The sequence below is a fragment of the Brienomyrus brachyistius genome, chromosome 12 (genome assembly GCF_023856365.1).
Source record: "Brienomyrus brachyistius isolate T26 chromosome 12, BBRACH_0.4, whole genome shotgun sequence".
Taxonomy (NCBI): domain Eukaryota; kingdom Metazoa; phylum Chordata; class Actinopteri; order Osteoglossiformes; family Mormyridae; genus Brienomyrus; species Brienomyrus brachyistius.
The window spans coordinates 12,697,182-12,723,547 of record NC_064544.1 but is presented as its reverse complement, the minus strand read 5'-3'; the positions used below and the strand labels follow the sequence as shown (position 1 = coordinate 12,723,547).

Sequence of the window (26,366 nt, the reverse complement as noted above, 5' to 3'; positions counted from 1 at the left end):
AACCGGGACAAGACGTTTACAGTCATTCTTATGACCTAATTACTGAATGAACAAAGATTACGTCCATAGATACATTTAAATAATAAAGCAAAAAGTGGCGTATCCAAAGATACAAAACATGTTCACCTCTTTAGGGTAGCATTAACAAATTACTTTGAAGTAAGAGACTCAGAGTCTATATTTTCAAAGCATAACAGAAACTTGTAACATCCTAAATGGAAGCCCGACTAGTCAATTGTCGAGAAATCGAACACGCGGCGGAAGTCGCATCACAGAAGGAGACGAGCTACGGCGTGCAGAGAAGCAGCGATGTGAGAGTCAGAGGGACCGGTGAAAAACCATAAAAAGCATAGTCTTACGATTACAGCCCAGGCACACTGAAGGCAATCTAGTGTTTATCAGGAAAAGTCACGATTGGCCTTAAGGTAGGTAGTGTATGTTACGTTTATCACATCATTGCACGATTCTTTGTTGTTTGGTTAAATAGCCTAAGCAGCCTGTTCCACGTAGCCTATATGTATGTGCAGTAACCATCACTTTCATTAAGAGTCACACTATGTAATTAAAGCTTGACAGATGCTATAATTCAGCTAATCAGCCGGATACTTTTACAGCTGCATAATTACATGGATTTGTACATTTCGGGTACCTAGGGTGGTTTCGATACGGTATTAAACAGAGGACATCGGTTTTACTAGTTGGCATATCGTAAGGTGACCTACAAGTTCAATCTGAATTCGTTCACTGCGATGAGCTATGATGCAGACGGTGATACGACTGGAAATCTGGATAACTGTACACCTGCTTTAGATTAATACTGTCTTGGCCTTGTTGTCCAAAGAATGACAGTGAGGTGTAGGTGTTTGTGCTAATTCGTCTGTGTATTTGTTCTATAGAAAGGATGGATCCGGCACTGCTCCGTGAGAGGGAGCTCTTCAAGAAGAGAGCTATCTCCACGCCGGCAGTGGAGAAGAGGCCAGCCCCTTCTGAGTCCACTTCCGCTTCCTCATCCAAGAAGAAGAAGCCCAAGCTGGACCGGGAGGGATCCACAGGGTCCAAGCATGGAGCAGGTCAGCTTGTGTGGGCCCCACCCTGGTGTCAAATTATTTATTTGACTGTGTAGGTTCTCATAACGCACTTATAACTGTGTTGGGAAAATGCAGAGAAAGATCAACCAGCAATTACTGATTCCTGGTGGAAGTTTTCTTGCTGAGGTGCTAGTGAGGGGTGGTCACTCTTATCCTCTGTAGGCCAGTATGCATGCAGGTTACTGGGGTAACCTTTAGGTCAGCTGCTCAAACCCAGGTGTGAGGACTCTTCAGCCAATCAGTCCTCTTATTAGTAATCTAAATTCTGGAGTTGCAGTGAAAACCCGGATACACAGCGGGCCTCTCTGGGTAAGATTGGCCACCCCTGGGCTACTGCAAGGCTCACGGTTTCCCAAAGGACACTCAGCATCGCTTCTGCTGGTTCGGGTGTCCTGCCTACTCCTCTGATGCACCCTGATCCACTGGGTGGGTGATGTCACTTTGATATTATATCACGCATGCACAATAATCAGCAGGGCTCCAGATGATGGCTGAAACTTTTGGCCAGACTCCAGCTTTTCAGTTCTGCATGGACGATTATTTACGCCCAAAATTTCCTAAACAGATCAGTTAATGCGTCTAAAATATTGAGGCATTTTATTGGCTGCTGAGCTGTTCCATTCTTCACTGCCACTTCAGTGCATATTGCAATGACGTAAACCAAACCGTAGTACAGTAAGTCCTCATCAAACATTAGTTTTTTTTGTTTAAAGGTAATGTATTAAGCTAACTTTTAAATGAGTGTTTGGGAGCATAACTGGGGTCATATTTAGAGTTTAAACTGTAGAAATAAGTTCAAATTACCATTTTTAGTGACTCTACCAAACATCCGCGAATCCTCCTCATTCGCAACGGGTTCTGGAACGTCACCTTGCGAATGTTCGAGGTTTGACTGTATACCAAAACAGTATTATATGGTGTGCTTTGCTACAGTGCATATGCCCTGCTACAGTGCATATCGCACTGAAGTATACCAAACCATAGTATACCAGAACAGTACTATGTGGTGTGCCCTGCTACAGTGCATATCGCACTGAAGTATACCAAACCATAGTATACCAGAACAGTACTATGTGGTGTGCCCTGCTACAGTGCATATCGCACTGAAGTATACCAAACCATAGTATACCAGAACAGTATTATGTGGTGTGTCGATAACTGAATTTAATAAACATAAAGGCATGCCAAATTTATGCAGATTGCTAACTTTTTGGTATCACAAAACGCATGTCATTATTTTTTTGTAGGAGCAAATAAACATCCGGATAGTACCCAATAGCTGGCATCCGGCCAAATGTCTCGGCTATCGTCTGAAGCCCTGGTGATTGTTGCACATGCGCCATATAATGTCCATGTGGTGTCACCCAGCCCTAGGATCATTTCATGCCCCATTTCCTAAAACCCTTAAAGCAGTCTGATGCATCAAGTGCAAGGAAGTGTAATAAAACTGGCCAATACTGAGTGACTAAAAACTGACATATTGAGTGCTTGTGGTGTCACTGGCTTGCATTTATTATGGCCAATCACCTGGATGGACTACGAGCGGCATGGAAACGATGCTCACATTGACACAAGCTGCAGCTGAATGAAGGGAAGCGTATAAGTTCACCGTGGTTCAGCGGCTGTCAACGTCTCAGATCTGACTCTCGGTAGTGATGCTAATCGGATTCCGGCGTGACACTAACTGACATATCGAGGGCATCGTTTGAAGCTGCTTCACATTTCACTCCTCAGCTCAGACTTTTCTGTTTTCCTGCTTGATATATCTGCTGCTTGGGACATTCTCTGTACTTTAATAAATGTAAAAAAAGCCATTTTTCCACTACTACCGAGTGCAACTTCATCCTGTTCTTTAATTTCAGACTCAAGCAACGGTTCCTTTAACCTGAAAGCACTGACTGGAAGCACGGGATATAAGTTTGGTGTTCTAGCAAAGATTGTGAACTACATGAAAGTGAGTTGTCACCCTACGTCGCGGTTTCAGCAGATAATTCATTGTTTTGGGAAGATTACCCAGAATCCCTCACTTCACTCAGTACTGACAGAACTTTGGGATATTTTTGTAGTCAAGTCAAATACACAGTAGATAGAAGTTAGGGTTAAATTAAATGCCGTCATTCGAACCCCAGGCGCAGAGAGAAGGAATAAAAAGCACTCATACTTTAGGCAACCAAAATAGAAACTTCCATCCCCTTTGTAATCAGAAGCCAATCCTCCATATCTGTGTTTGGATCTTATTTTCTATCTGGTGGGGAGCTGTGTAATGGTATCTGCTGAACGGAGTTGGGGAATGAAGTCAGGGCATAGAAGGAGTGTGATGCACCTTGAGTTCTCCTGCGAAGGATTATTTGGTTCCCTGCTTATTGTTTGCTTATCTCATCGTCAATAACTGTTTCCTCTTTTCACCTCGGGTTTGGGTAAGACCCGGCACCAGCGTGGTGACACCTTCCACCTGACCCTGGAGGAGATCCTGGATGAGACGAAGCTCCTAGACATTGGCATGAAGCAGAAGATGTGGTTGATGAATGAGGTAACTGATCCGCAGCCAGTTCCTGCCCTCTGGGAGACCTCCCAGACATCAAGCGACTGCAGCGTGACACTCGCTCTCCTTTACTATTATGGTGCCCGTCCAACTTGAACAGAAACTCTTTACGTTTTATAATCATTATTCTCCGAAGCTCCTCAGATCCTGTGAGACTAGTCCAAGTCCACTATGCTGACTGTATTTCGGCACATGTGGTTATTTATTTGAAGTTTTGTTGAAACAAAATTTTAAAATATGAAACGAGGTTGCTAGCGTTTTGGTTCAGTTTGAGTAAAAATTGCTTAATTTTAAAAATATCAGCTGAGATACTTTAATTGCTTTCTCTGTCCACTAAGGGGAAGCAGGTGCTGGGATTGTTTTACTTGCAGGGCCAGCTAGATGACTTGGTGCAGCCCCGACGTTAGAGTGCTAGTTATCCCTGCATGCGTTTAGTGCCGCACCCAGCTCACCAAAGCGCTGCTATTCTGTGTTCATTGCCCACCCCCCACCCCCCTGTCTGTCTCTCCCCTCCAGGCCCTGGCCAGCAACCCCAAGATCGAGGTGCGTGACGGGAAGTACGCCTTCAAGCCCAAACACCCGCTGAAGGACAAAAAGGCACTGCTGCGTCTGCTGGACAAGCACGACCAGCTGGGCCTGGGGGGGGTGCTGCTGGAGGACGTGGAGGAGGGGCTGCCCAACGCGCACAAGGCCATCAAGGTGCATCTGCATGTGTCTGCACGTATGTGCATCTGCGTCTGCATGCATCTGCACGTATGCATCGTTGTCCGTGTGCGTCTGCACATATCTACATGTGTGTGTCTGCGTCTGTGTGCATGTGTCTGTTCATCATGTAATAATGTATGCATTTGGGCTGTGAATCAATTAAAACAAATTAACAAATTAATTGCCCGGTTTTCTCTGTATCATACAGTTCTCCGATTTTTGCCGTGAAACTGCTGCATATCTTAATTTGGTCAAAGAAATAATATGTTTTGAATTTTAAATTAGCACTATCCCTTAATGCGATAAATATCCCAGCCGTAGGATGCATGTGATTGCACAAAGTTATGCAAATGATTTTCATATAAAACATTTGTATGTATTTATGTACACTCTGAGGCTAGTTTATTAGGTACACCTGCTTGCTAATGTAGACCGAACCTCTCTGTGCTTTTGTTTCTGCCCCCCCCTCCGCAGGCCTTAGGGGATCAGATCATCTTTGTGACCCGGCCCGACAAGAAGAAGATCCTGTTTTATAATGACAAACACTGCCAGTTTACAGTGGATGAAGGTGAGGAGAGTAAGAGAGCACAGGTTTCACTGCGCTGAGTTTTAGCTGGAGGTCTGTGAGGATAATAGGGTTAAATCTGTAAAAAGACTGAATTCCAAGTACAGACTTACCCCAGACTCGGCTTTATTCTTAATTCAGATTCAGATTTAGCAGTGAAACTACAGTGAATCCTTCAATCAGACATGAACATATTTAATCGTTCAGTTGAATTTTTCATACTATTTCAGTTTCAGCATGCATAATTTAACTGTAAGGGGGGGGGGTGGTGGTTGTAGAGTTCCAGAAGTTGTGGCGTAGCGTGCCTGTGGACTCGATGGATGAGGAGAAGATCGAGGAGTATCTGAAGAGGCAGGGCATCTCCTCCATGCAGGACACAGGACCTAAGAAACCGGTATGTCCCGAGAGCCCAGCCATTTTGCCTGGCTCATTCACACACCAGCTGCTGCCAAGCCCAAGTGCCCAAACCTGCCCACCCCCACCTTGTTGACCTGCCCACATCTAATCTCCACCTTGCACTCCCACATACTGTTCCAGGACTCCGCTTTTCAAATCGATGTTGTTGAACTTGAATGTCCCACAGGCTCCCATCCAGAAGAAGAAAAAGCCAGCATCTCAGAAGAAGAGGCGTTTCAAGACGCACAACGACCACCTGGCCGATGTCCTGGAAGACTACTCCCAAGGGATGTCCGCTAGGAAGTGACACTGCAATGTGTCTTCCCGCCAGTAGAGGGAGTACTGCATCAGAACTATACTTTGAAACAGAATGAAAATGCAACAACTCCCCTGTCCAGTGGCCTGCGCTCTCTGGAGTCCTGCATAAATAAATCGCTAAAGGAGTATGCAGTGTTTATACTCCATACTACTCACTGGATTTACTTGTCAGACAAAGGTACACTGGACAGTTTATTTGAACATGCTTTTTATTATTTTTTTTAAATTAAATGGTGCGAAACGAAATATGACTCCAGAGATCTTGGACCTCCACTGCCGATATCAGCACCTACTTTCCCCCAGCTGCCGGCTTGCATCTGTGACTTTAGCTTCAGTCTGACAGCAAGGATGGAGGTAAACACTCTGAAAACTGTCTGTTCCAAAAAAAAAACTGGAGAGAAAAATAACTTGTGCTATAATTGTTTGTCTACTGTAAATTGCTTTAGATAATTCCATCATTAGCGATCACTTTTCATTCAAATGGAATAATTATGAGCTAATAGCAATTAGTGAAATATTAAGTGGAACAAAACAGCAATGACAGGAGCAGCGGTAAAACCATAGTAACAGTGACAGTAGGAATTCCTCAGTAGTGGTTGCTAAGTGACGAGTCAGTGGGCTCTCTCTGGGGTGCCTCAGTCCTACTGGAGTGGGGGCAGGTGCTTCTGTAGTTCTGGTTGCAGCTCCCTCGCTCCATAGCATAATGAAGTTGGCCTGAGAGCATCACGGGCAGGAACTTCTGATCTGACTGAGTTTGAGTCTGAGGAGGGCTGAAATGCGGCTGTTTTGCCGTTCACCAGGGTGTTTCAACAGTACAGCTGTAGTTTGATACCCAGCTGTATACATGGCTTCTGCTGAACCTCACCTCTGCAAATGCTATGATGTAAACTCGGTGGTCAGTGGCGGATTGTTAGCCTGCCGTCTAGCACCTGTATGAGGTGAGGAAGCCTTTCACACATAAATCAGCAGTCTAAGACCCCGCAGAAACTGCTTATGGTTGATCCAATCACTTTATTTCTTCTTATACAAAAAACCTTTTTTTTTAATAAAAACATTATGTGAATAAGACCACTATAATTCATGGAAATGCACTTTCTCCTTACAGTGGCTAGATACACACACACATCTATATAATAAACATGCATTGAATACACAAAGACACAAAGTCAGATCCATACAAACTCGTACATTCTGTTCTTTAATCGCTGCCATCTTACTTGTGGTCAATTTTCGTCGGATTAAAACTGTCGGTTGGACTGCCTTCCTCACGGACCACCTTACCCTCATTTATTTCCTGAACAATACAAATTATTGCTGCAGCTGGAAAGAAAAGCTCGTGTGGCACCTCATTATTCCTTGTGGTGGTTTGATACCCCGTGGCGCGGATACCATGTGACTCTGTCATCGGGCGTTTAAGCTGACTCTCACCTGTAGGGGCACCTAACGTATTCATCCGCCGCACTGCTGAAATCACACTCCGCACGTCACCACTGGTGCGTCCGCATGTAGGCCCTCAGTTCGGCAACGCCAAGGCGCGACCTGCCGTGTCCCCTCTTGCCAACTTGACACAATTCGCGAACCTCGATCTACCCGTGGTCCGATGATATTTGAGCATCACGGTAGCGAGAGAGATACAAAAAGGGTTACGCGTTTCTGCAGGTCGTGTGGCACTGGGTGGGCGGGTGGGGTATTTCTGGAGTCATTTTTCTGTTTAGTGCTCAATTAGCATTCAAGCTTCAGGCTTAGCTCAGTCCCATTATGGAAACTTAAGCCTTTTTCCTCCAGGGTGCTATTTTTAGGTACTCCGAAGCGGATTCGAGAGGCCACTTGAAAAGGAAATCAGAAAACAAAGGCACTCGCCATGAAAGCAATAGAAAAATATGTAGTGCAGACATAAGTAGAGAACTTACAAAGTACTCTGGCCCATTTTCTTTGTCAACGTAATACTCACCAGCACAAAGTGGAAGATGAAACCTACGGGTTGTAAATGACTTGCTCCTGCTCTTGTAAAGCAAGTGTGTTTGTGTGGGACAGAATTTCTTTCTGATGCATAAGCCTGACACACTGATCCCTCCTTTGTGTCTCAGCCCGCACGTGATGACTCATTACTTCACTCGAATTTTTGTGGAACACCATCACGTTGAGATGATGAGCTTCTGGGCCTCCGGTTCCCCTTAGAGACTTGGCATGATCAGAGTCATGTTCTGCAGAATGCTCAGAATGACCGCGGCTGAATTTATGTTGCACTGCACGTTCAAAAAAAAATGAAAAAGAGTAAGGCCGGTCCAAGATCTTGAATGAAAGACATAGTTCTTGTTTCTGAGGGACGATCTCTTGCTTTGGTCCACAAATAGGTCCAATCTCACAAGGCTAAGAAAGCTATAGTCCTTGAAGATATGGCTACATCAGTAAGGCAAACAGGCAAGACATCTTCAATGAAAAGAGTTCATGGCACCAAGGCTGTTAATAATGCCTCACTTGGCTTCTTTGTTTCACAGTAATCATACACATTTCTGCAATGGCCCGAGTACTTTAAAAAAATGGGGCAGTTTTCAAAGTACTCAAATTACACCGAATCCCATTCCATGGTACAGTGCCTTTTGCCCCAATGGACATAGCAAACAGACTCTACGGTTTGTGTACACTTCATTCACTGCAGTACCATGTCAGAGAAGAGTAATTTTAATAAAGATCCTCGCAAATATTAAGCACCACACAACAGAATAAAACATTCAGAACAATTACTTAATATAAAAATACCTGTGATTCTTCTTAGCGCATCTAAAACTGTACAACATTGCTTTGGCAAAGTCGTACTCAAATATGTCATATGTAATGAGGATGGCAATAATAATAATTATTATATTAAGAATGATTACTAGCACAGTTCTTTGGGGAGTAACAGCTATGAGAGCACATGGGGTCGATGTGTGATGGGACAGGGGTCTTGAAGGTCTTGAGGCCCAGGGAGAGGCAGTGGCCTGCAAGAGTCATGGATAGACATGTCACCATCGACCCCCCCCCTACTATGCCCATATCAATATACTGGGAGGGAGCTGGAGGGCTTGAACAATCATATATTCACAGGGAGCATGAACTAATATCTGCTATAAAGCATAATGAATAGGAGTGTAAACACTGATGAACTAATCTCCTGTATGGTCAAAACCAGTGCTTGAAGTGGGCTGGTACTCACCAGTATGCGGTACCAGCACCTATTTGTTTTTCTCTACAAAGTACCTGCTTTTCTTAGTATCTGCTGGTGCTGAGTAAGAAGGGGAGCACCGGCACCTGGTGCCGAGTAAGAAGGGGAGTACCGGCACCTGGTGCCGAGTAAGAAGGGGAGCACCGGCACCTGGTGCCGAGTAAGAAGGGGAGCACCGGCACCTGGTGCCGAGTAAGAAGAGGAGCACCGGCACCTGGTGCCAAGTAACAAGGGGAGCACCGGCACCTGGTGCCGAGTAAGAAGGGGAGCACCGGCACCTGGTGCAGAGTAAGAAGGGGAGCACCGGCACCTGGTGCCGAGTAAGAAGGGGAGCACCGGCTTCTTCAAGCATTGGTCAAACCTTCCATTTATAAACTGATTTTCATACCAACAAATAGAGCAGAAAGACTCCAGGAAACTTATCTGACACATTTAATCTAAATAACTTTTAAAATGGACATTACTGATATATAAGACTGAAACTCACCAATAAGTCCACGCCATCGTTAATTGGGTCAGGTATGTACCCAGTCGGACATCAGATCGACACCATCAAGACCAACTGTGGACGCCATCACACAACAGAAACCTGAAAGAAGTGACTCCTTTAGATTTTCTCCACATCACAGCAGAAACATAAAATACACGAGTGAAACGCAGTTCACCACTCAGCAAAGTGTTCTGTCCTTCCTGGTACCCTAAGGGCAGAAGATAGTGTAGCATTCGTCTGTGAATACTGAGGGCAGGATCATAGGAAACTGAAGGATTTTGGTTACATGTATTTGATGATAAAAGAATAGTGGACAGCATAACAAAACCTTTTTTTTGATTCATGCTAACATGTTTAATGCATAATGCTCTGGCAACCCTTTATGGTTAATCACATGCCAACAACCTAGAAAACCTCAACTTGCTGCAGGTCCTTGGGCTGAATAGGCTCTGGTGTGAACATCAGTTTTGGCAACCCTAACACGCCTCACACAAGCCAGCTTCTACTACGTGCAAGTGTTCAGGACAGGAAAGATTAGGTGTGCGAATAGGGTAATAGGTCTTTTGAGAAATGGGCGAAATGTCCCATCGTTCTCTGAGGGGCAAATATATTCACGAGGAGCGATAAGGAGATCACTTCTTAAGCTGTCTTCAGTTTTCATTCCTCTTTCTTCTACCCCACCGAGGATGGACAGCACATGATCTAGCACACCACAGAGCTCACACCAATTAACACCCCTTCCTTCCCAGGCACCCTGCTTTCTCCCGTCACCCCCTGGGAATCCAAGGAGCATGTCTTATCTTGCAGACACTCCACCAGGCCAGAAGGGTCTTGAGATCTGACAGATCAGTAGTATTGACAGTGACAATGTCATTGTGAACTATTTTATTCAATAACTGGCCTAACATTGACCCTGGCAGTACGGTAATATGGGTTCGGTTACAGGGAAGTAAAGAGGACTTGAATGACATGTAGTTTACCAGGCATTTTCCTTGAAGGTGCATGGTCTGGCCTAGTTTACGGTCCGCATGGACATTTGGGCACGTCCTGGGGCTCCACACCCTCGGGGGGGCACCGAGCACTGAACCCCCCTCCCCCCAAAATCACTGAATAGCATGTTAACCCTGCGTTTAATGCATTTCTTAATTTTGCAAGCCATCGATCAGCTCGGTTTTCTTCCTGATTTGACATCATGTGTAAGAGAAATGAGCACCTTGCTAGATAGATGTCAACTACTTAGTGGGTAAAGAAAAAGAAAATCACTCTGCTGACCATGGATTTGAACCAATGACTTTCTGATGACAGGTACAGCATTATAACCCACTGAGCCACGCACTGCCTCTGACGCCGATCGTTTTTACCAGGCTGACTAGGGCCCGGATAGTGATGAGAGAAACAAGCACTGTCAGGTCTTGCAGAGCCTCGATTAGCCTGGCAGGACAATAGATAGAAACTAAAGCTAAGTCGTGTGGACGGTGCGTACAGCTGCTCACCCAGATATCAGCAGAACTGCCTGGACTTCCATCCCTGAGGGACTCCATCCGCAGGCGGGAGCCAGGGAATCTGCAGGCAGATGTATATTTTGGAGTACAGGTCATCAGGCAGTTATTGCATTATGGAGGGGAGGGTTTCGGTGGGTGACGGAGTGGGGCGGTGAGTCTGGCAGTGGTCTCATTGTGGAGCAAGGCTGGAGTGATGCGCTCACCTGAGCGTGCAGGCCGGAGGGGTACGTGAGAGCGGCAGGAAGGCCGGGCGACAGCTCCGCGGGGTACAGGGGGTAGGGTGCCCACACGTCTACGCCGCCAGGGTAGAGAGCGGGCACTGTCAGCTCATCTTGGAAACAAGAAGGAACATGGGTGTGTGTGTGTGGGTGGGAGGGGGTCAGCACTGAGCATGGAGACAAGCAGGAGGAACCAGAAGCTGCTGTCGACCTCTTCATTCATCCAATCAGAGAGGACTGCAGCATGGGATCTTCCAATAAAACTTCTTCTTTTCAGGCCTGCTACATAAACACACTATCCCACAGGTTTACATTTTGTCTTTTCCCTCAACCACACCACAGAGCTGTGTTACGTCTCCATAGTCTGGGATTTAGCACAGGCTTCACTCAGCTCAGGCTCAGCTCAGCTTCAGTAAATGAGGGCCAATATTTGAGTAGGGGGGGCTTGGGGAGAGGGCTGAAACAATATTGCAGGGTTGGGCAAGTGTGTGGTATGTCAGCCCCAAAACACACAATCACGCTCGATGTCGCGCACGCACACATTCCGTGTTTTCCTAATGGAAGGCAACACTGCACGTCAATGCAGGGCAAATGTTCGCTTGGACTCACTCCAGACACTCCCGCCCAAAAGGGTGCACAATCGGAAAACGACATCCATCTCACCTGCTAGCTAGGCTATTATGTCATGGTTGTGGCTAATTGTTTCCTTTCCGTGAATCTCTTGGAGGAACCGAGGATGGTGGTCGCAGACTTAATGTGAGAGTGACGCTCGAGGCACGATCATTTGGCAAAAATGCAGTGCGCTCAAGAGGATGCCTGAACGCAGCTGTGGATGCCAGCTACAGGCTGTTTACGAAATGCCTAAATATTTATTTGGAGGCTGCTAAAGTGCAGGACAATTTGGTATGACAGCGCGGATGCTTTGGTCCTTCAAAAATACAGACACTTGCTTAACATTTGTTTGTATGGTAAATTCAAAGTGTCTTAGCAACACAGCTAATAGCAATTAGCCAGTTATGCTATTAAGTGCACTGGAGCTATTTAAGTTAAACATTAACAAACTGTCTTCCCATCCTGGGACTCAGTAACTGGAAGACCAGCTGCAGCCCCAGTACATTGTTAAGTCTGGAAAGTTTACTGACAGACGAACTCCAGGAGTAATGAGCGTCACATCATGACCTGTGAAATTCATCCATGCATTTTCCATGATCATTTATCCAGTACAGAGTCATGGAGAGCCTGGAGCCTATCCCAGGAAGCTCTGAGCAGGGGGCACTCTGAACAGGATGCCAGTATGTCACAGTGCGCACACACACACTCACACACACACGTTGGGTATACCTATCCAAGAAACCGGTCCCCATAAGGAAAAAAACGGATATTTATCACGTTATGGGGACATTGTGTCCCCATAAGGTAAGATATACCCACTCACACACACACACACACACACGCGACTCCACATGCGAACCTGGGGCTCTCAGCCACCTTTGTCACCTGAAATATGCGATACAATAATTCCCATGCACCGCTGTGCTTTACACTACCACTGCAGCGAAGGCTGTCTGTTCTGCTTACTGATGCAGGCAGGGATGCACAGAACTGGTCACCTTTAAAAGCAATGCGTGCTGCAATAGATTGTTGTAACAGCAGAATTGTGCACGTATTTTATGTGCATTTGCACTGATACAACAAAGAATTATCGTGCATTTTAACCTTTATATGGCAATTCGTACTTCCTCTGCGGTATAAAGCTTAAAATGCACATAATTTCTTGTCATAGCAGCGAAAATGCACATTAAATGCATACACATTTGCACTGTTACAACAATCGATTGTCTCACGTATCATATCAGTAACAGAATGTGTACTTGCGTACCAGTTATGTGTATCCCTGCAAACAGATAGCACAACATATGACAAATTCTATATCAAAAATCATGCAAATCAACTCTTTCACTGAATATTTGACACATATGGTTGCAACAATAGGAAATTATCTTCACAACTGCTTAATTTTAAATGCATGTATAAAATAATATATCTTGTACATTATGTTCTGAACAGCTCAGGCAAAATTGAAACTGGAAACCGAATCAAAACAGGAAATATTCATACATTATCTTAAAACTGGCTATTTAAATAAACAAAAGCTATGAACCGATAAACCGACATTTGTTGAAGAGGAATCAGTTGTAAAATGTCTTACATAAATACCCATTGGAACCAAAACGCACAAACTGACAGCATCATTTTTTAGGTCTAGAGGACCTAGAGAAACTGAAGAACAACAGACACTCAGTAATAAACATAGTTCTCTTGTATAAAACTATACCACACATTCAATGGATATGTACACTGTACTGTATCACCCAAAGAACAACATTATACACTATAAACACACACATATACAGTGATACTCATGTGGTCTGCTCCATTGTTATTGTGGGCTTTTAGCAGCAAGGGGGGTTCCCACACCAGCAACGACAAGGTTACTCACAGGGGTCCCTGCTGATGAACTGAGGGCCGGGGCTCTGCCGGGAGGCGGGGGGATTGGGAGTGCCCACTAGCTTGCTCTTGGCCATCTTGGTGTTGGCTTTCGCGAACTCCAGGCGCAAGGTCTGCGGGATCTCGGGATCAAAGCGGATTCCCTGAAAGAAGCACAACTTTGACGTCAAAACTGAAGGTGGGAAGTCTGAATCGGGGGTCTTTCCTATTCACCGCCATTAACGAAGACCCCATTGTTTCCATACGAAGACCCACGCTCGTAAAATCTCAGAACGACAGATGCACGCATACGCTGGCTGTCTCAAACTGCGAGGAGCTGAGTCTAGAGTCAAACCACCAACACGTACAATTAGAAAGAAAACCCATCTGCTTTTCATTGCCTGATTAACTTGGTGATGTCCTGAAAATGCCTGGTGATGCAAGAGCCACTGTGGTGTTTACAAGCATGGAGGTCTGCATATGAGCTGAACACTCATGTTGCCTCTAAAGAGCAAATAATCTAGCGAAGACCATCCCGCTCAAAGGGGGATGTCATGCTTAAACACGCAAACCGTTGTGAGCTCAGATTGCCAGGCATTTAGTTACAGTCACAGTCCAAACCTTTCCTTGTCCCTCAATGTAAACAAACAACAAGCAGACCTTAACAGGCTATTAAATTTAGCACATAAATAATGACTACAATGATATCCTGCAAATGAGCTACCCCCTGTTTTTGCCCACTGACTCCGAACAGCTGCTTTACAGGTAAGGTAGACTTTCCGCTGAGAATTCTCTGGAAGTATCTCTACGCACAAATAACTCCAGTAAAAACCTTTTAACTCTGCTCAGAAAACCATGGCCAATCTAAACACACCGTATTACAAATGACTGTAAATATCCTTACACACCGAGTCGCATGATGACATCACCAGCAACAATCGTAACTCATCATAGTCCTTCATACATCACTGTAAAATGATGTCATAGCATGTGAAACACCGCATCAGTTGAACTCTTATGGACGTACTGCAACATGGCAGAATTTGCTAGTTTCCTTATGTTTTCTGGAGCCTACAACCCCAGACCAAAAACACTGCTATTCTAGTTAACGAATCGCCTTTAACTTGTATGGTGTGAGAGTGCCCCGAAATGGAATGTCTGTCTGACTTATGTCCTACGCTGCCTGCAATAGGCTGCAGACGCCCCCTGCACCCCTGACCAGGATAAGTGGGTGGGAGATGGACCTGACTTCCCGTTCAGGGTGAATGGATAGAATGATGGTGTACATGAAGTCTGCACACAGCACAGTCTGATGAAATCTGCGCCTTGCGTTGCAACCTTGAAGGACTACATACATGATCTACTTCAATCAAAATGGGTCTGGACACATGCAGCACTACGCAAAGGTCTTAGGCAGTCAAAGAAAGTGTTTTAAGCTATTTATCTGGGTAGTAAGTGCATATGTGCTCCGAATGAAAAAGCAATGCAACATTAAAACAAATACAAATTAAAAGTAATCCAATAAAAACTATCAAGGATTTCTTCCGGTCTCCAAAAAGGAACTGATATCTTGTTGGATGGCTAGATGAACGTCGCTTCAGTTCCCAAACCTCTGCTCAGGGGCACCACAGCCATTCCATGTATTTGTTAAATTTCATGAACAGCTTAATAGTGAATGGAAGATATAGGATGTTCATAGATCTGATTTGAAATAATTGTCTTTTTGCCGATTATATCTTGCTCTCCGTGAGACACACAAACACATATACACTATATATAATATATAATTCACTGATGAAGTAATTTGTTAAATTTGCTTATCTAAACATGGTTTGCTAGTGGTCGAATCAAAAAATGTATTTGATTACTAAGCTGACACACTTTGGCTCTTTGGCCGATGTAATGTCACAGCTTTGCACCAATATGAAGATCATTTAAACAGTATTGTAGTCTAAAATAAATCAAGACATGCAGGACACTTTAGGCATGAATTCCTGCCACACAACTACATACATCTGACCAGTTAAGTGGGATCTTAACAGCTTGTGAGAGCTGAGAATAGTTCCGCCGAAATCATATAATAATAATCCACTTGATCCATAATCGTGGGAGACTGTTTGCCGTAATCGTTTTCTTTGCTCACCTCAGGCATGTTTTCTCTGCTCTCTGTTTTACTCCCATAAAGGTGTAAGTGTTACCTCGGTGCCTGACACTACACTGCATCGTGCTCATGCAGTTCTGCAACACTGAAGGGTTTAAGTGATTCTTTGCAACCTTCCTTTGCTAACACCGCAAAATAAAAGAAGAACCCACATTCTGTCTTTCTTGGAGGCTGTCAGAGATAGGGGTCCTTCCCGCATTATTTGACACACTTTATGGACATAGCCCATTGTCTTGATGGTCAGGTGACACACAGGCATGCACACACACACACACACATACATACACACACACACAAAGGCCTTACATTTAGTGCGTTCTTTGCTGCTTCTGCCTCCGATCGACTGTCAAAACTGACAAATCCCACAGGCTGAAAACAGAACGAGAAAGAAAAGACCATAAGGTTTGACAGAACAAATGAAACTGAAGAGCAAGTTTCCAAAACTGACTCGACAGGAAACATCTTTGAGAAAACGATGAACTTGGGAGATGAACAAGTAGGCCTTTGTTGGATTACATGAGTACTGAGTGAGTTTTGGATCCCGGTACCGTAACATCTCAAAAACAACACAAAAGAAGGTCTGCGTGAGTTTTGGAAAATTGCTCCTCAACTGTCACCACGGGGGGGGGGGGGGGCTGGGAGGGTGCATGAAGCACCTGACAAAGGGGGGGGTCTGCGGTTATATACACCCAGGTTTCACTTTCAGGTGGATGAAGGAGGACTGGAAGAATGGGATCCTGGAAGTATCCAGAACCGCAGACTACAGCCTCCCCCCTACCCCAGCAACCCAGAACCAGCAGTGGAGGAAGGGGGAGGGGCAAAGAAAACAAGGGCCTGTCATCACACCCTGCTGGGGGCTCCACTGCTGGGTGGGAGTATACAATGAGGGTAAAAATAGAAGACCGGAGACATACCACTATATATGGAGAAGGCAGCACTGCGGAGCTGAGCCCGGGAACTGGGCTGTTTGCTATGCTTTGTGGGAATGGAGGCAGCAGGAATGCCTCAGAAGAATGGACGCTAAAACATAGCGATGAAGTGTCCGTGACGTCACCTTAGCAACGTCGAATTCTCTCGCTTAAGCCATCCCCAACTCCGGTCTCTGTATCACGTCGAGGAGCCGAAAGGGACTTTCCGTCTCACGCTCGCTCCTCGTCTGCTCAATTCAGCGTCCTGTTTATTTTTAATTTCTTGAGTTACATCTCTTGCGCGTTCCGCTGAAATTCCACCCAAAGAAACTCTTCTGATGACACGGACACTCGTGGATGAACCAGATCCGTGGCCCCTCAGTGAACCCTATTGAAAGACACCCCCCACCCCCCCATTCCCGACGGCTTCCTCCAGAAAGTGCCGCCAACGTCGCCGAGCAGCTAACACCTATCACCAAATCTTATACAAGGCATAAAATATTTTCGAAAAAGAATATTTGGTAACCCTGCATTTTATGACACATTTATGATGCAATATCAATACATTACCGCATGGCAACCAAATAACTAACCAAGTATACATGCTATATTCTGAATACTCTGTAAGCTGCCACACTTTGTTGAACGTAACCTTCAGCGATCACATCTTAGTACTTATTTACTATTTACTGTTCGGTCCAATGGCTGCCCTGTAGCTCCTCACAGAACTCCCAGCTGATGAGGAAGCCACCATAATGACAGCAACCTTTGCCTCCCGGCCCGAAAAATAGGCCCGTGTTCACCTCCCGCCTCAGCCCTACCTGGCCCGATGTTTTGCTTAAGGTTCACTAACAAAAGCCTCAGATTATCTGTGATAAATGATACTTCTGTAGTGGCCAAGGGCAGCCGCGGGGCCGTCCTGAACCTCCCTGCCACCCAATTACAGCACACTTACCTGCTTGGAGGTGAGCTTTATCAGGGAGCCCTCGTAACCCTGAGAGGAAATGAAAAAGTGTGCTGTAAATCTGTAAAGCCTGAATAGTTATTTAAAAAGAGCAGACACAGCAGGACCGGCCCAGGGGCGCGGATACGGGGTGGGGAAGTGGGGGGGGGGGGGGGGGGGGTCAGCTTGCGGAGATCGACCAAGTCGTCTGGGGCCGGCTCTCATATTAAGGCCCCCTGCAGCACCGTGAGGGTGAGCGCCCCCTGCTGTCAGTGGACGGTGCTTTACCTGAAGTGTGGCATGCAGATGTGAGGTTTGGAGGTGAAGCACAGGTGTGCACACACACACATACACACACACACACACACACTCACACACACCTATCCTTATGGGGCCCGCTCATTCACTTCTATGGGAAAAATGTTAACGCTAACTATGACAACCTTAACCCCTACCCTGCCCTAACCGTAACCATAAGTATCCAAGCAACATACAAGAGTTTTTGCATTTTTAGTTTTTTCATAGCAGTCACTGATTTTTATAAAATACAGTTTTCCCTTATAGGGACAACTGTGTGTGTGTGTGTGTGGGTTTGAATAGATCACATTTGGGGACCAAAATGTCCCCAAATTGCGGTAAAACCTAAAACTTCCTTACTTTTGGGGACACTTATTCAGGTCCCCACTTGGATAACCTCAATTTTATAGAAATCTGTGAATGCGATCAAAACAGTAAAAGTGTCGTGTTGTATTTTGGTTGGTTACTTATGATTAAGGTTAGGGCTGAGTAGGGGTTAAGGGTGTCGTGACTGGGATTAGGGTTTTTCCCATAGAAATGAATGGACGGCCCCCATTTAGATACGAAGACCAACTTGCGTGTGTGTGTGTCTGTGTGCATGCGTGTGTGTGCCTGTGCTCTCTCTCACTCAGGGTCAATTTTTGACACTAAAGTCGAATGGGGTTACATCTACATTCTGATATTTGAAGTCCCTAATCCAAGCATGCAGCTTGAGAATCAGGGGAGGAAGACAAGAGGAACAGATGTTCAGCATGAAAAACAGCATCTGCTCAAAAAATAAATAAATAAATATATTATACAAAAGCACAGACAATAGCACAATCCTGGGGACAAAATTTACCTTAAATGGCCTGAATAACAGGTAGAGCTCCCGAGGCTTGATGTCCAGAGGCAGGCCGCTGACGAACAGCGTTCGCACCTAAAGGCGGAGAGAGGTGCTGAGTGGCAGGGCTGCAAAGATTTTATCATTTCAGGACAAACGTTTTCCCTTTAAAAAGACGCCAATGTGCACAAGTGTCCTTTAACAGAACCTCCTCCCCGCTGACGACCATTTACGCCCCTCACAAAAACTACGTCCTGGGAATCTTTATCACTGCCACCCCCTCCCCCCCATCTCCCCCCCCACTTCTCTTATCAGCTCAAACAAACCAACCATCAATCACCAAAGGCATCACAAGGCCCCTAATGAACCCAAACAAGCCCCAAAGCATTAGTTTAGATGTTTTAAGAATCATGTTTACAGTTTATGATCCAAGGATGTCTGAAGATCTTAGCAGCACAACCTTCAGTCCCAAAAATGGACAAAAATATATACAGGTATGGTAAGGAACTTAAGCGTGCATTTCAAAGCCAACCCAGGGGATATTGCTAACTTATTGGTAAGACAAATTTATGGGGAAAACCACATCTGATTTCTCTTTGTAGCGATATAGTGGGTGGTACACAATTGTTGTCTCACACCTCCAGGGTGCTTATGGTGCGTTTGATTATTTCTCTCCGACTCGGAACTCGGAAGAAAACGTCACAAAACATTATGAAAAACGTCACTTCCCGTCGGAAACACGCCTCTTTTATGACGCTGATGTCGGACACAATTTTCTTGTCCGAGTTGCCCCTGTGACGTAATTTCAACATGGCGGCTTACATACTCAACAGTAATTCAATTTTACAAATCTTTAAAAATGTTTATTTTGTTAAACGTATTAATAGTTATAAATATAATTGCACGTGTTCGATTTAGAGAATAGCATACCGTGACCGTAAACGATTTTTACCAGACTTTTTTGTGTCTTTGGTTTGTTTGTAGTTTGTTTGCCTCTCGAGAAAAGAATATCGCTATGAATGGACTAAAATATTTGATAAAGCTTTTAATGTGGTTAGACTAGTTCATGTTTCTTGTTTGTTTGTCTCTCGGAAAAAATAATCTCACTCCAAAACTGCTCAAATTATAAAGCAGCAACACAGCAGCGTGTTCATGGAGGCAGCCATGTTTGTTCGTGACTAAGGGTCAGCCCCCTCAAAGCTGGGAGTTAAGGGTCTTGCTCAAGGGCCCGCAGACATGCAACTATTCTGCTCAGGCCAAGCTTGAACCTATGACCTCCTGATCACAGGGAGAGAGGCTAAGCCTACTGAGTCACACACTGTCTTTGCTCTGGGTGTTTCCTCCAATTTTCTTCTGTACCATTGCAGTCCAAATACATGGGGTTAAGTAAACTGGCATTTGGGTCTGTGCGTGGTTCTTCCCATGATCAGAAGGTTGCTAGTTTGAATCCCGTGGTTTTCGGTTTTGGGCCCTTGAGCAAGACCCTTAACCTTATCCTGCTTTTGCAAATGCATGACTCTTTGCGTGTCTGCTAAATAAATGTAAAATCACCCTACAATGTGTTACATGTGTGTACCCAGGATGTGCCCACACCTCTGGGATAGGCTCCAGGCCCCTTGCAATCGTACATTGGGTAAGCAACCAGATGACAGATTAATGGATTAAGACTGGAGGATAAATTTGTATTTCCAATCACATTCGACTAAGAAGAATACCTGACCACTTCTGCTAAATGGTGTGTTACTTTCATAAATATTAAAAAATGCTATGACTTCATAAAATAAAACACAAGAATAAAAATCCCATAATAGTCAGTGTATTAAGAAAGGTAGGACACATCTGCAAAACAACATGCGTGACTCAACAGGGGTTATATTTTACAGGTCAGACAAATGTATCAAAATTTGGGGGGTGGGGGGCTTTTAAACAAGCATGTCAGAGTTAACAAAGAGGCTCCCAAGGGGCCTGCATAAATAAAACGTTAACGCTGAGTTTAACTTTTAACTCCTCTTCACTTGAGTTGATTTGCCAGCCCTCCGGGGCACTCTGGGGGTGAATGAATCATTTACCATTTATGGAGATCCCACACGTACACGCTCACCGGGCAGCACGGGCGTGCAAGAAACCGCGCGGTGGTTACCAGGCAACGCTTCGCTGAACTCGCCGTGCCTCGACCCGCAGACGTCACATCCCATTACGGAGACCGATTCGGGAGTCTGGCTGCCGTCGTAGCGTAGCGTGATGCTATGGCTGTCATCGGGCCATCGGCTGCCTCAACTGTGACATCTCCTCCGTCTCCGTCGTCTGTGACGCCATCCGAGCCGAGCGAACCCGGCCGCGAGTTTGAGGGGTGATCGCAGGGTCAGAATTTCACTCTGACAGGCTATTTGTCATCCAGGGGTGCAGGCCAGGCAAAAATTAACTCACCGCTTAAACAGAGGAGTGATGCATGCACATTTAATGCCTTAAAAAGGGGAAAGCAGCCATGATTATATGTGGTTTGTACCAGAAACTCCAGCGCAGACCAGGTGGACCAGAACAAGGCCTAATTACCGGCTTAAATCGGAGAGATTACGGGTCCGCTGTCCCTTCAGCCGAGTCCAATTACAAACAGAACCATGACCATAAAACCATCACTCTACATCTAATTTAGCAATAAGCCTACAGAAGATTGTGTCCTCTTTGCTCTGCAGAGGTCTGCAGCAATGAGGAATGGGCACTGGGTGACCTTACAGCCATTATTCACTGCATACCGGCCAAGCTCAGCTATAATGCCCGTTCTGCTCTTCTAGACCCAGACAATAGTGGACAGCAGGTGGTAACATATGCAGTCACAGTATACGGCAGTGTGGGTCTGACAATAACATTCGCCTTTTTTTTGGTGATAGCCACAACCTTAACTAACCCGAAATCTGTCATGATATGATACAATTGTATGACAGTGTAGTGTTTTCTTCTATAAACAGAACCGTCCACATCTGTCCACCTTCTTGCTCCTCATCCTGTGTCAGCTGTGGAGGTGGGGGACTGGAGCAGGGAACAAGGCCGATACACCCTGGATAACATGCCGGTTATAAACAGCTGTTAGCTGGTTTCAGAGCCACTGTAAGAGTCCTTGGGAGGTTAGCTGAGGTCAGGTGACCTCTGTAATTTACCCATTGTGTGTGATCAGATATGCATTATATTGCAGGGACAAAACCTGTTATTTTGACTTTGTGGGGATGATACTTTTCAGGATGTGTATGCGTGTGTGTGTGTGTGTGTGTCTTGTGATGGACAAGCATCCCATCCAGGAGTTGTCTGGCCTTGTGAATGAGTTTCCTAAGAATGATTGTAGGCTCGCAATGATCCTCAATAGACGAGCGGTTATGGATGGATGTACCTGACTGCTAAAATGAGTTTTTGGTGATACATTTTGTTAATAACTTTAATGTGCTCAGTTTGTATAATCTATCTATAGTCTTCCTGCATGAATTTACACACCTTCGTTTAAATGATATCCCACAATATATATATATATGAAAGTAATTTGATAAAAAAATAAATCACTGGCAAACCCAGACTATCGGTTAGTCTAGTTACTCAGCAGAAACTTTACCTGCCCTCTGATTTTCAAGATCAGGTTACATATTTACCAGGTGGCGCTGTGTCTCCATCCAATGGTTGTGTTAAACTTTAACTGAACATTAATAAAACATACTTTAACACACAGCATAAAACGTTTGACTCCGGGCTCAACACAGCAGCCTCAGTGACTACTGGTAAACAAGCCTCCCTGACCCGCTGTGAACACAAACATCACCTGAGGAGGGCGTGCCCATGGCAGGTCATTGACATAGTTTACCCGGCTCACTGCAGGCACCACTACACAGCCGCTACACCTTCCTGATACACACTGGGAACCTGGTCAGGACACATCACTTCCTGGTCAGGAATCTAACTCGGCACAAGAGGAGACATTCAACCCAAGAATTACGCAATGCGTGTACTTTTCGAAGAACTAACAGTAACCAGTTACTACAACCATAATGTTTTGAATGTTTAGGCTTACTCTGAAATGACAGAAAGTTACAATGTAAAGTAGGCCTGGGACAGGCACCAGGCCCCCCAAGACCCCGAGTAGGAGAAGCGGTTAGAGGATGGATGGATGGATGGATGGAGGGATGGATGGAGGGATGGATGGATGGTTAAATTTCCACCACGATTTTGTTTCATTCAACCAGTTGAGTATAAAGAGTCACAGTGATATAGTACTCAACTAGTTAGCTGAAAAAATCCTGGTCTGCATTTTCACTTTCTGGACCTGAACTATCCATTTCTGGTTTTGGGTGATCTTTTACATGGCATGTCATTGGTCTGCGAACCTATGGTAAGTCAACCACAGTCACAGGTAACACAGTGTAACCCAGACTGCAAAGAATTCCTATGTAGGGTCAGCTGGACAGATGAAGAAGGGCAGAGAACAAAATATGAGAGAAGGTGAGAGTAAGACTCTCCGATATGCGTGTAGAAAGCATGTGCGTTTGTTCATGTTATGTGTTGCTTTGTGTTGTGGGACTTTTCAGTTAGCCTTTATATACTCTCTTGAGTTTGCCTTTGGTGAGGTCTTAGCCTGACCAACAGGAGGCTCCTATTGGCAGACCTTCTCAGTGAAGATATTCCAGACCTAGTGACTTCTACCTGGGTCCCTTCGCAGTATACTGACCACAGTCACGTTCACATTCCGCGACTGCACTGGTTGGCTCTCTTGGCCTATTTGTAAAGACAGATATTCGAGTCCAACGACATGGCGCCAAACGTGAAGCGTGGCACACCCGGATGAGCTGGCAACGTCCTGCCATCCGACAGGGTCACGTTCAGTACGTGTCAGAGATGTCTCAGCGCTCATGGGAACATAATCCTGTCCTATCCCGCTGCGGAAGTCACAGGTACCTAGCAACCGTGGAATGCAAAACAGTAGCAACTTTCGGAATTACGAAATGCCAGAATCTAAACTAAAACTAAATTAAGATGGAATGGAAAGACAGCTGAAGTGCACTAGGGTTAGAAAGCATATTATGCGGCACTGTATTGTAACAAGGCTCATGTGATCCACCTTTCCGTCACTGTAAACTATTCCTTTTTCCACTGCACTCAGCCTGACAGGCTCCCATGCCAAGCCGTGTTGACTTTTAAAATACTTTACATGGTGTGGTCACCAGTGGCTGAGATATGGTGACAATCCCCCTGGCTGTTTTATAAATAAACCCGACGAAGTGTGTGTGAGCTGATGCCACTTTACTTCAAACCCAAGTTTTCAGGCGGTCTTCAGTAAGCATTGCTGTCTTTGGGTGGACAATTAGAGAAACGGCTGACTAGCACAGCTAGGCTGTTAATCCTTCATTCAAATATGATAAACTGGGAAACTGGAGGAAGAATCTAACCGGTAGCTAAAGAAAACCCATAAATCCCCCCAGAGGACCTGGTTCAGTTAAGCTTCCTTGGTTGTTTAGAGATTATTTAAGGGAAAGCTTTCTTAGAATTGACCGTAGGCACAGATGGGATCGGAAGATGGGTGGATCTTCATGTGGTCTTATGCTGAATATCCAAACTGGAGTAACTCTTGAAGTTTTTCTTTCTGCTTAGAACACTGTCCATATGAGAACAAAAACAGGACCCGAGGCTCTGTGCAGTGTGCATCATGTGGAAACTTTGATGGAACCATCTGTAGGGTAGATGAGTCTGCCCTTATCTGGTGTCATTTATGTGGATGAGATAAGACACTGACTGTACCAGCAAGCCCAGTTCGGCACTACAACACTGCAAAAGTCTATTACAAGTCTATCAGAAACCATGGTGAATGATACAGTGTAGTGTGACCTAAAGCCATAAAACTTTCTGAAATCTGATCCTTTTGGCAGCTGAATCACATAGAGGAGAAAATGGGATTTAGAAATATTGTGATTGATGTATTCTGAATGAAAGTTTCTTTTTCTTTGTTTAAGAAATAGATCAGACGAATGTGACTTCATTTCCCTTATATATTCTGGCAGAGCTGATGAGAAACGTTTGAAAGGCTTGGATGGACCTAATTAAACATGAAAATGAGCAATCGGTCTTGTTCATGGACTCAGGGTAGGAGATGACTATGAGAAGCCTCCAACACCCCCTAACTGGAGAGGCCTGGCTCTCTTCCCTGCCCCCTAGTACACTGTAGAGGAGATGAAAGGTCACAGCTGGACTGATCTCAGCTCAGTGAGGAATGCTGGAGTATTACTAATTAACCGCACCTGCGCTCCCATGAAGGTAGGAAACAATCGATACGTTCAGCGCGGAGCAGGTGACCTACCGCTGAACAGACCGTAACATAGACCGTAATCGAAGGCGGTCAGTCTAGTTTTCCATTGATGCGCTTTGACTCCCACTCAAAGGTGTAACCTCGTCATTTTAATCTTTGTAAAAAAAAACACATGTGAGCCCTTGATTACTGAATAATCTTACATATACGAGTAAAATCATCCAAAACAACTCGCAGTTTTTACACTTCGCATCAACAGGAAAACTGAAAAGAGTTCATCTATCCATCCTACTCCAAGGAAACGAATTAGCACAAAACCTATTCACGTAGAGTCTAGGAAATAAGACACCCCCATTACGCAACCTAACACTCAGAAATGTTTAGCAGTACTACTTTCCTTGTTCTACCTTTTCAAACTGGTGGCTTCATTCTGCGTTAAAATGCGGTTTCCGCCGCCTCTGAGTCGTATCAATGCGGTGCAGGAACAATAGTGACAGTGACATCTCCAATTGCCATGAAATCGATGCTGCTCTTTACCAGCGCAGGACCTGGACGCTTTTCAGAAGTAACATTGAACTACCGATGCTGCTCTCCCTGCCATGTGTCTGACAAGTAATCTTACATTTTAAATTAAATCTTGCAGTCCATTCTTTTCTGGTACAAACGGATACTACCAACTGGTAGCATTAACTCTTAACATTCCACGTGGCGACAATAATTTGTAGCAAAAAAAAAACCAAAACAGTAATGCACTGTAGCCTACATTTATATTCAAACAACAACATAATAATTATTATAATAATTATAATAATAATGAACAATAATAACGCAGGTGTATATAGTCTGCGCTCTGTGTGTAAAAAGTCCGATCATTTTAATTTATTCAGGCAGGGATGTAAGAAGTTAAAACAGAGAAACGAGTCCTACTATTTGAAATCAGTGAATTCAATCGCTTATGACTTTCCAACCAATCTCCTTATGAAATGTGAACCAGAAACAACAGCAGTCAAAAGAAAAGCAAAAATAATCGCATTACCTCCTCTTCTTGGTTGCTGAATTCATTAGATCCAGCCTCTTTATCCATTATGTTGCCGGTCCCTTTGTACAGGATGGATTCTTGTAAATGGTACTTCTTTGGGCCGTGTTCTTTTAAAACAAATCTGTTACGAGTCAATAACCTAACAACAGCGTGTCTTTTCTTAAGTCGTAATAATTAATGAAAACGGCAAACTCCAAGCGGAAAAAGGAACCCAACAAGCGGATCAGAGCGATATCGGGCATCCAGCGGCGGCCAGCCCCCTCCGACCAGCGTTACTGCCGTAAGAGTGAAGTTGTGGCCGCTCCCCTGCGCCGCGGTCCCCGGAGTGCCTCCCCACGCTGACTGCCCGGCTCAGCCTGCTATGTTATCATTTCTCGATCGCTACATCAGCGTCGGGCTGTG

General features: G+C 44.9%; 2 protein-coding genes across 2 annotated transcripts; one reads left to right on the top strand and one right to left on the bottom strand.

Moving 5' to 3' along the window:
- Window positions 1-252: 252 nt before the first annotated feature.
- On the top strand, window positions 253-6,946 carry LOC125704958 (general transcription factor IIE subunit 2-like). The gene is made up of 8 exons (XM_048971142.1): window positions 253-425; window positions 897-1,070; window positions 2,951-3,042; window positions 3,511-3,618; window positions 4,147-4,329; window positions 4,810-4,903; window positions 5,179-5,294; window positions 5,484-6,946. Exons 2-8 carry the CDS (start codon window positions 902-904, stop codon window positions 5,601-5,603), a joined length of 882 nt encoding a protein of 293 aa, XP_048827099.1. The 5' UTR covers window positions 253-425; window positions 897-901; the 3' UTR covers window positions 5,604-6,946.
- Window positions 6,600-26,366, bottom strand: LOC125704959 (RNA-binding protein with multiple splicing-like). The gene is made up of 9 exons (XM_048971143.1): window positions 25,962-26,366; window positions 18,667-18,744; window positions 17,541-17,579; window positions 15,984-16,046; window positions 13,530-13,680; window positions 11,015-11,142; window positions 10,803-10,872; window positions 9,307-9,408; window positions 6,600-8,595 (listed from the first exon to the last, which is right to left on the bottom strand). The coding sequence occupies exons 1-7, from the start codon at window positions 26,007-26,009 to the stop codon at window positions 10,810-10,812; spliced, it is 570 nt and encodes a 189-aa protein (XP_048827100.1). The 5' UTR covers window positions 26,010-26,366; the 3' UTR covers window positions 6,600-8,595; window positions 9,307-9,408; window positions 10,803-10,809.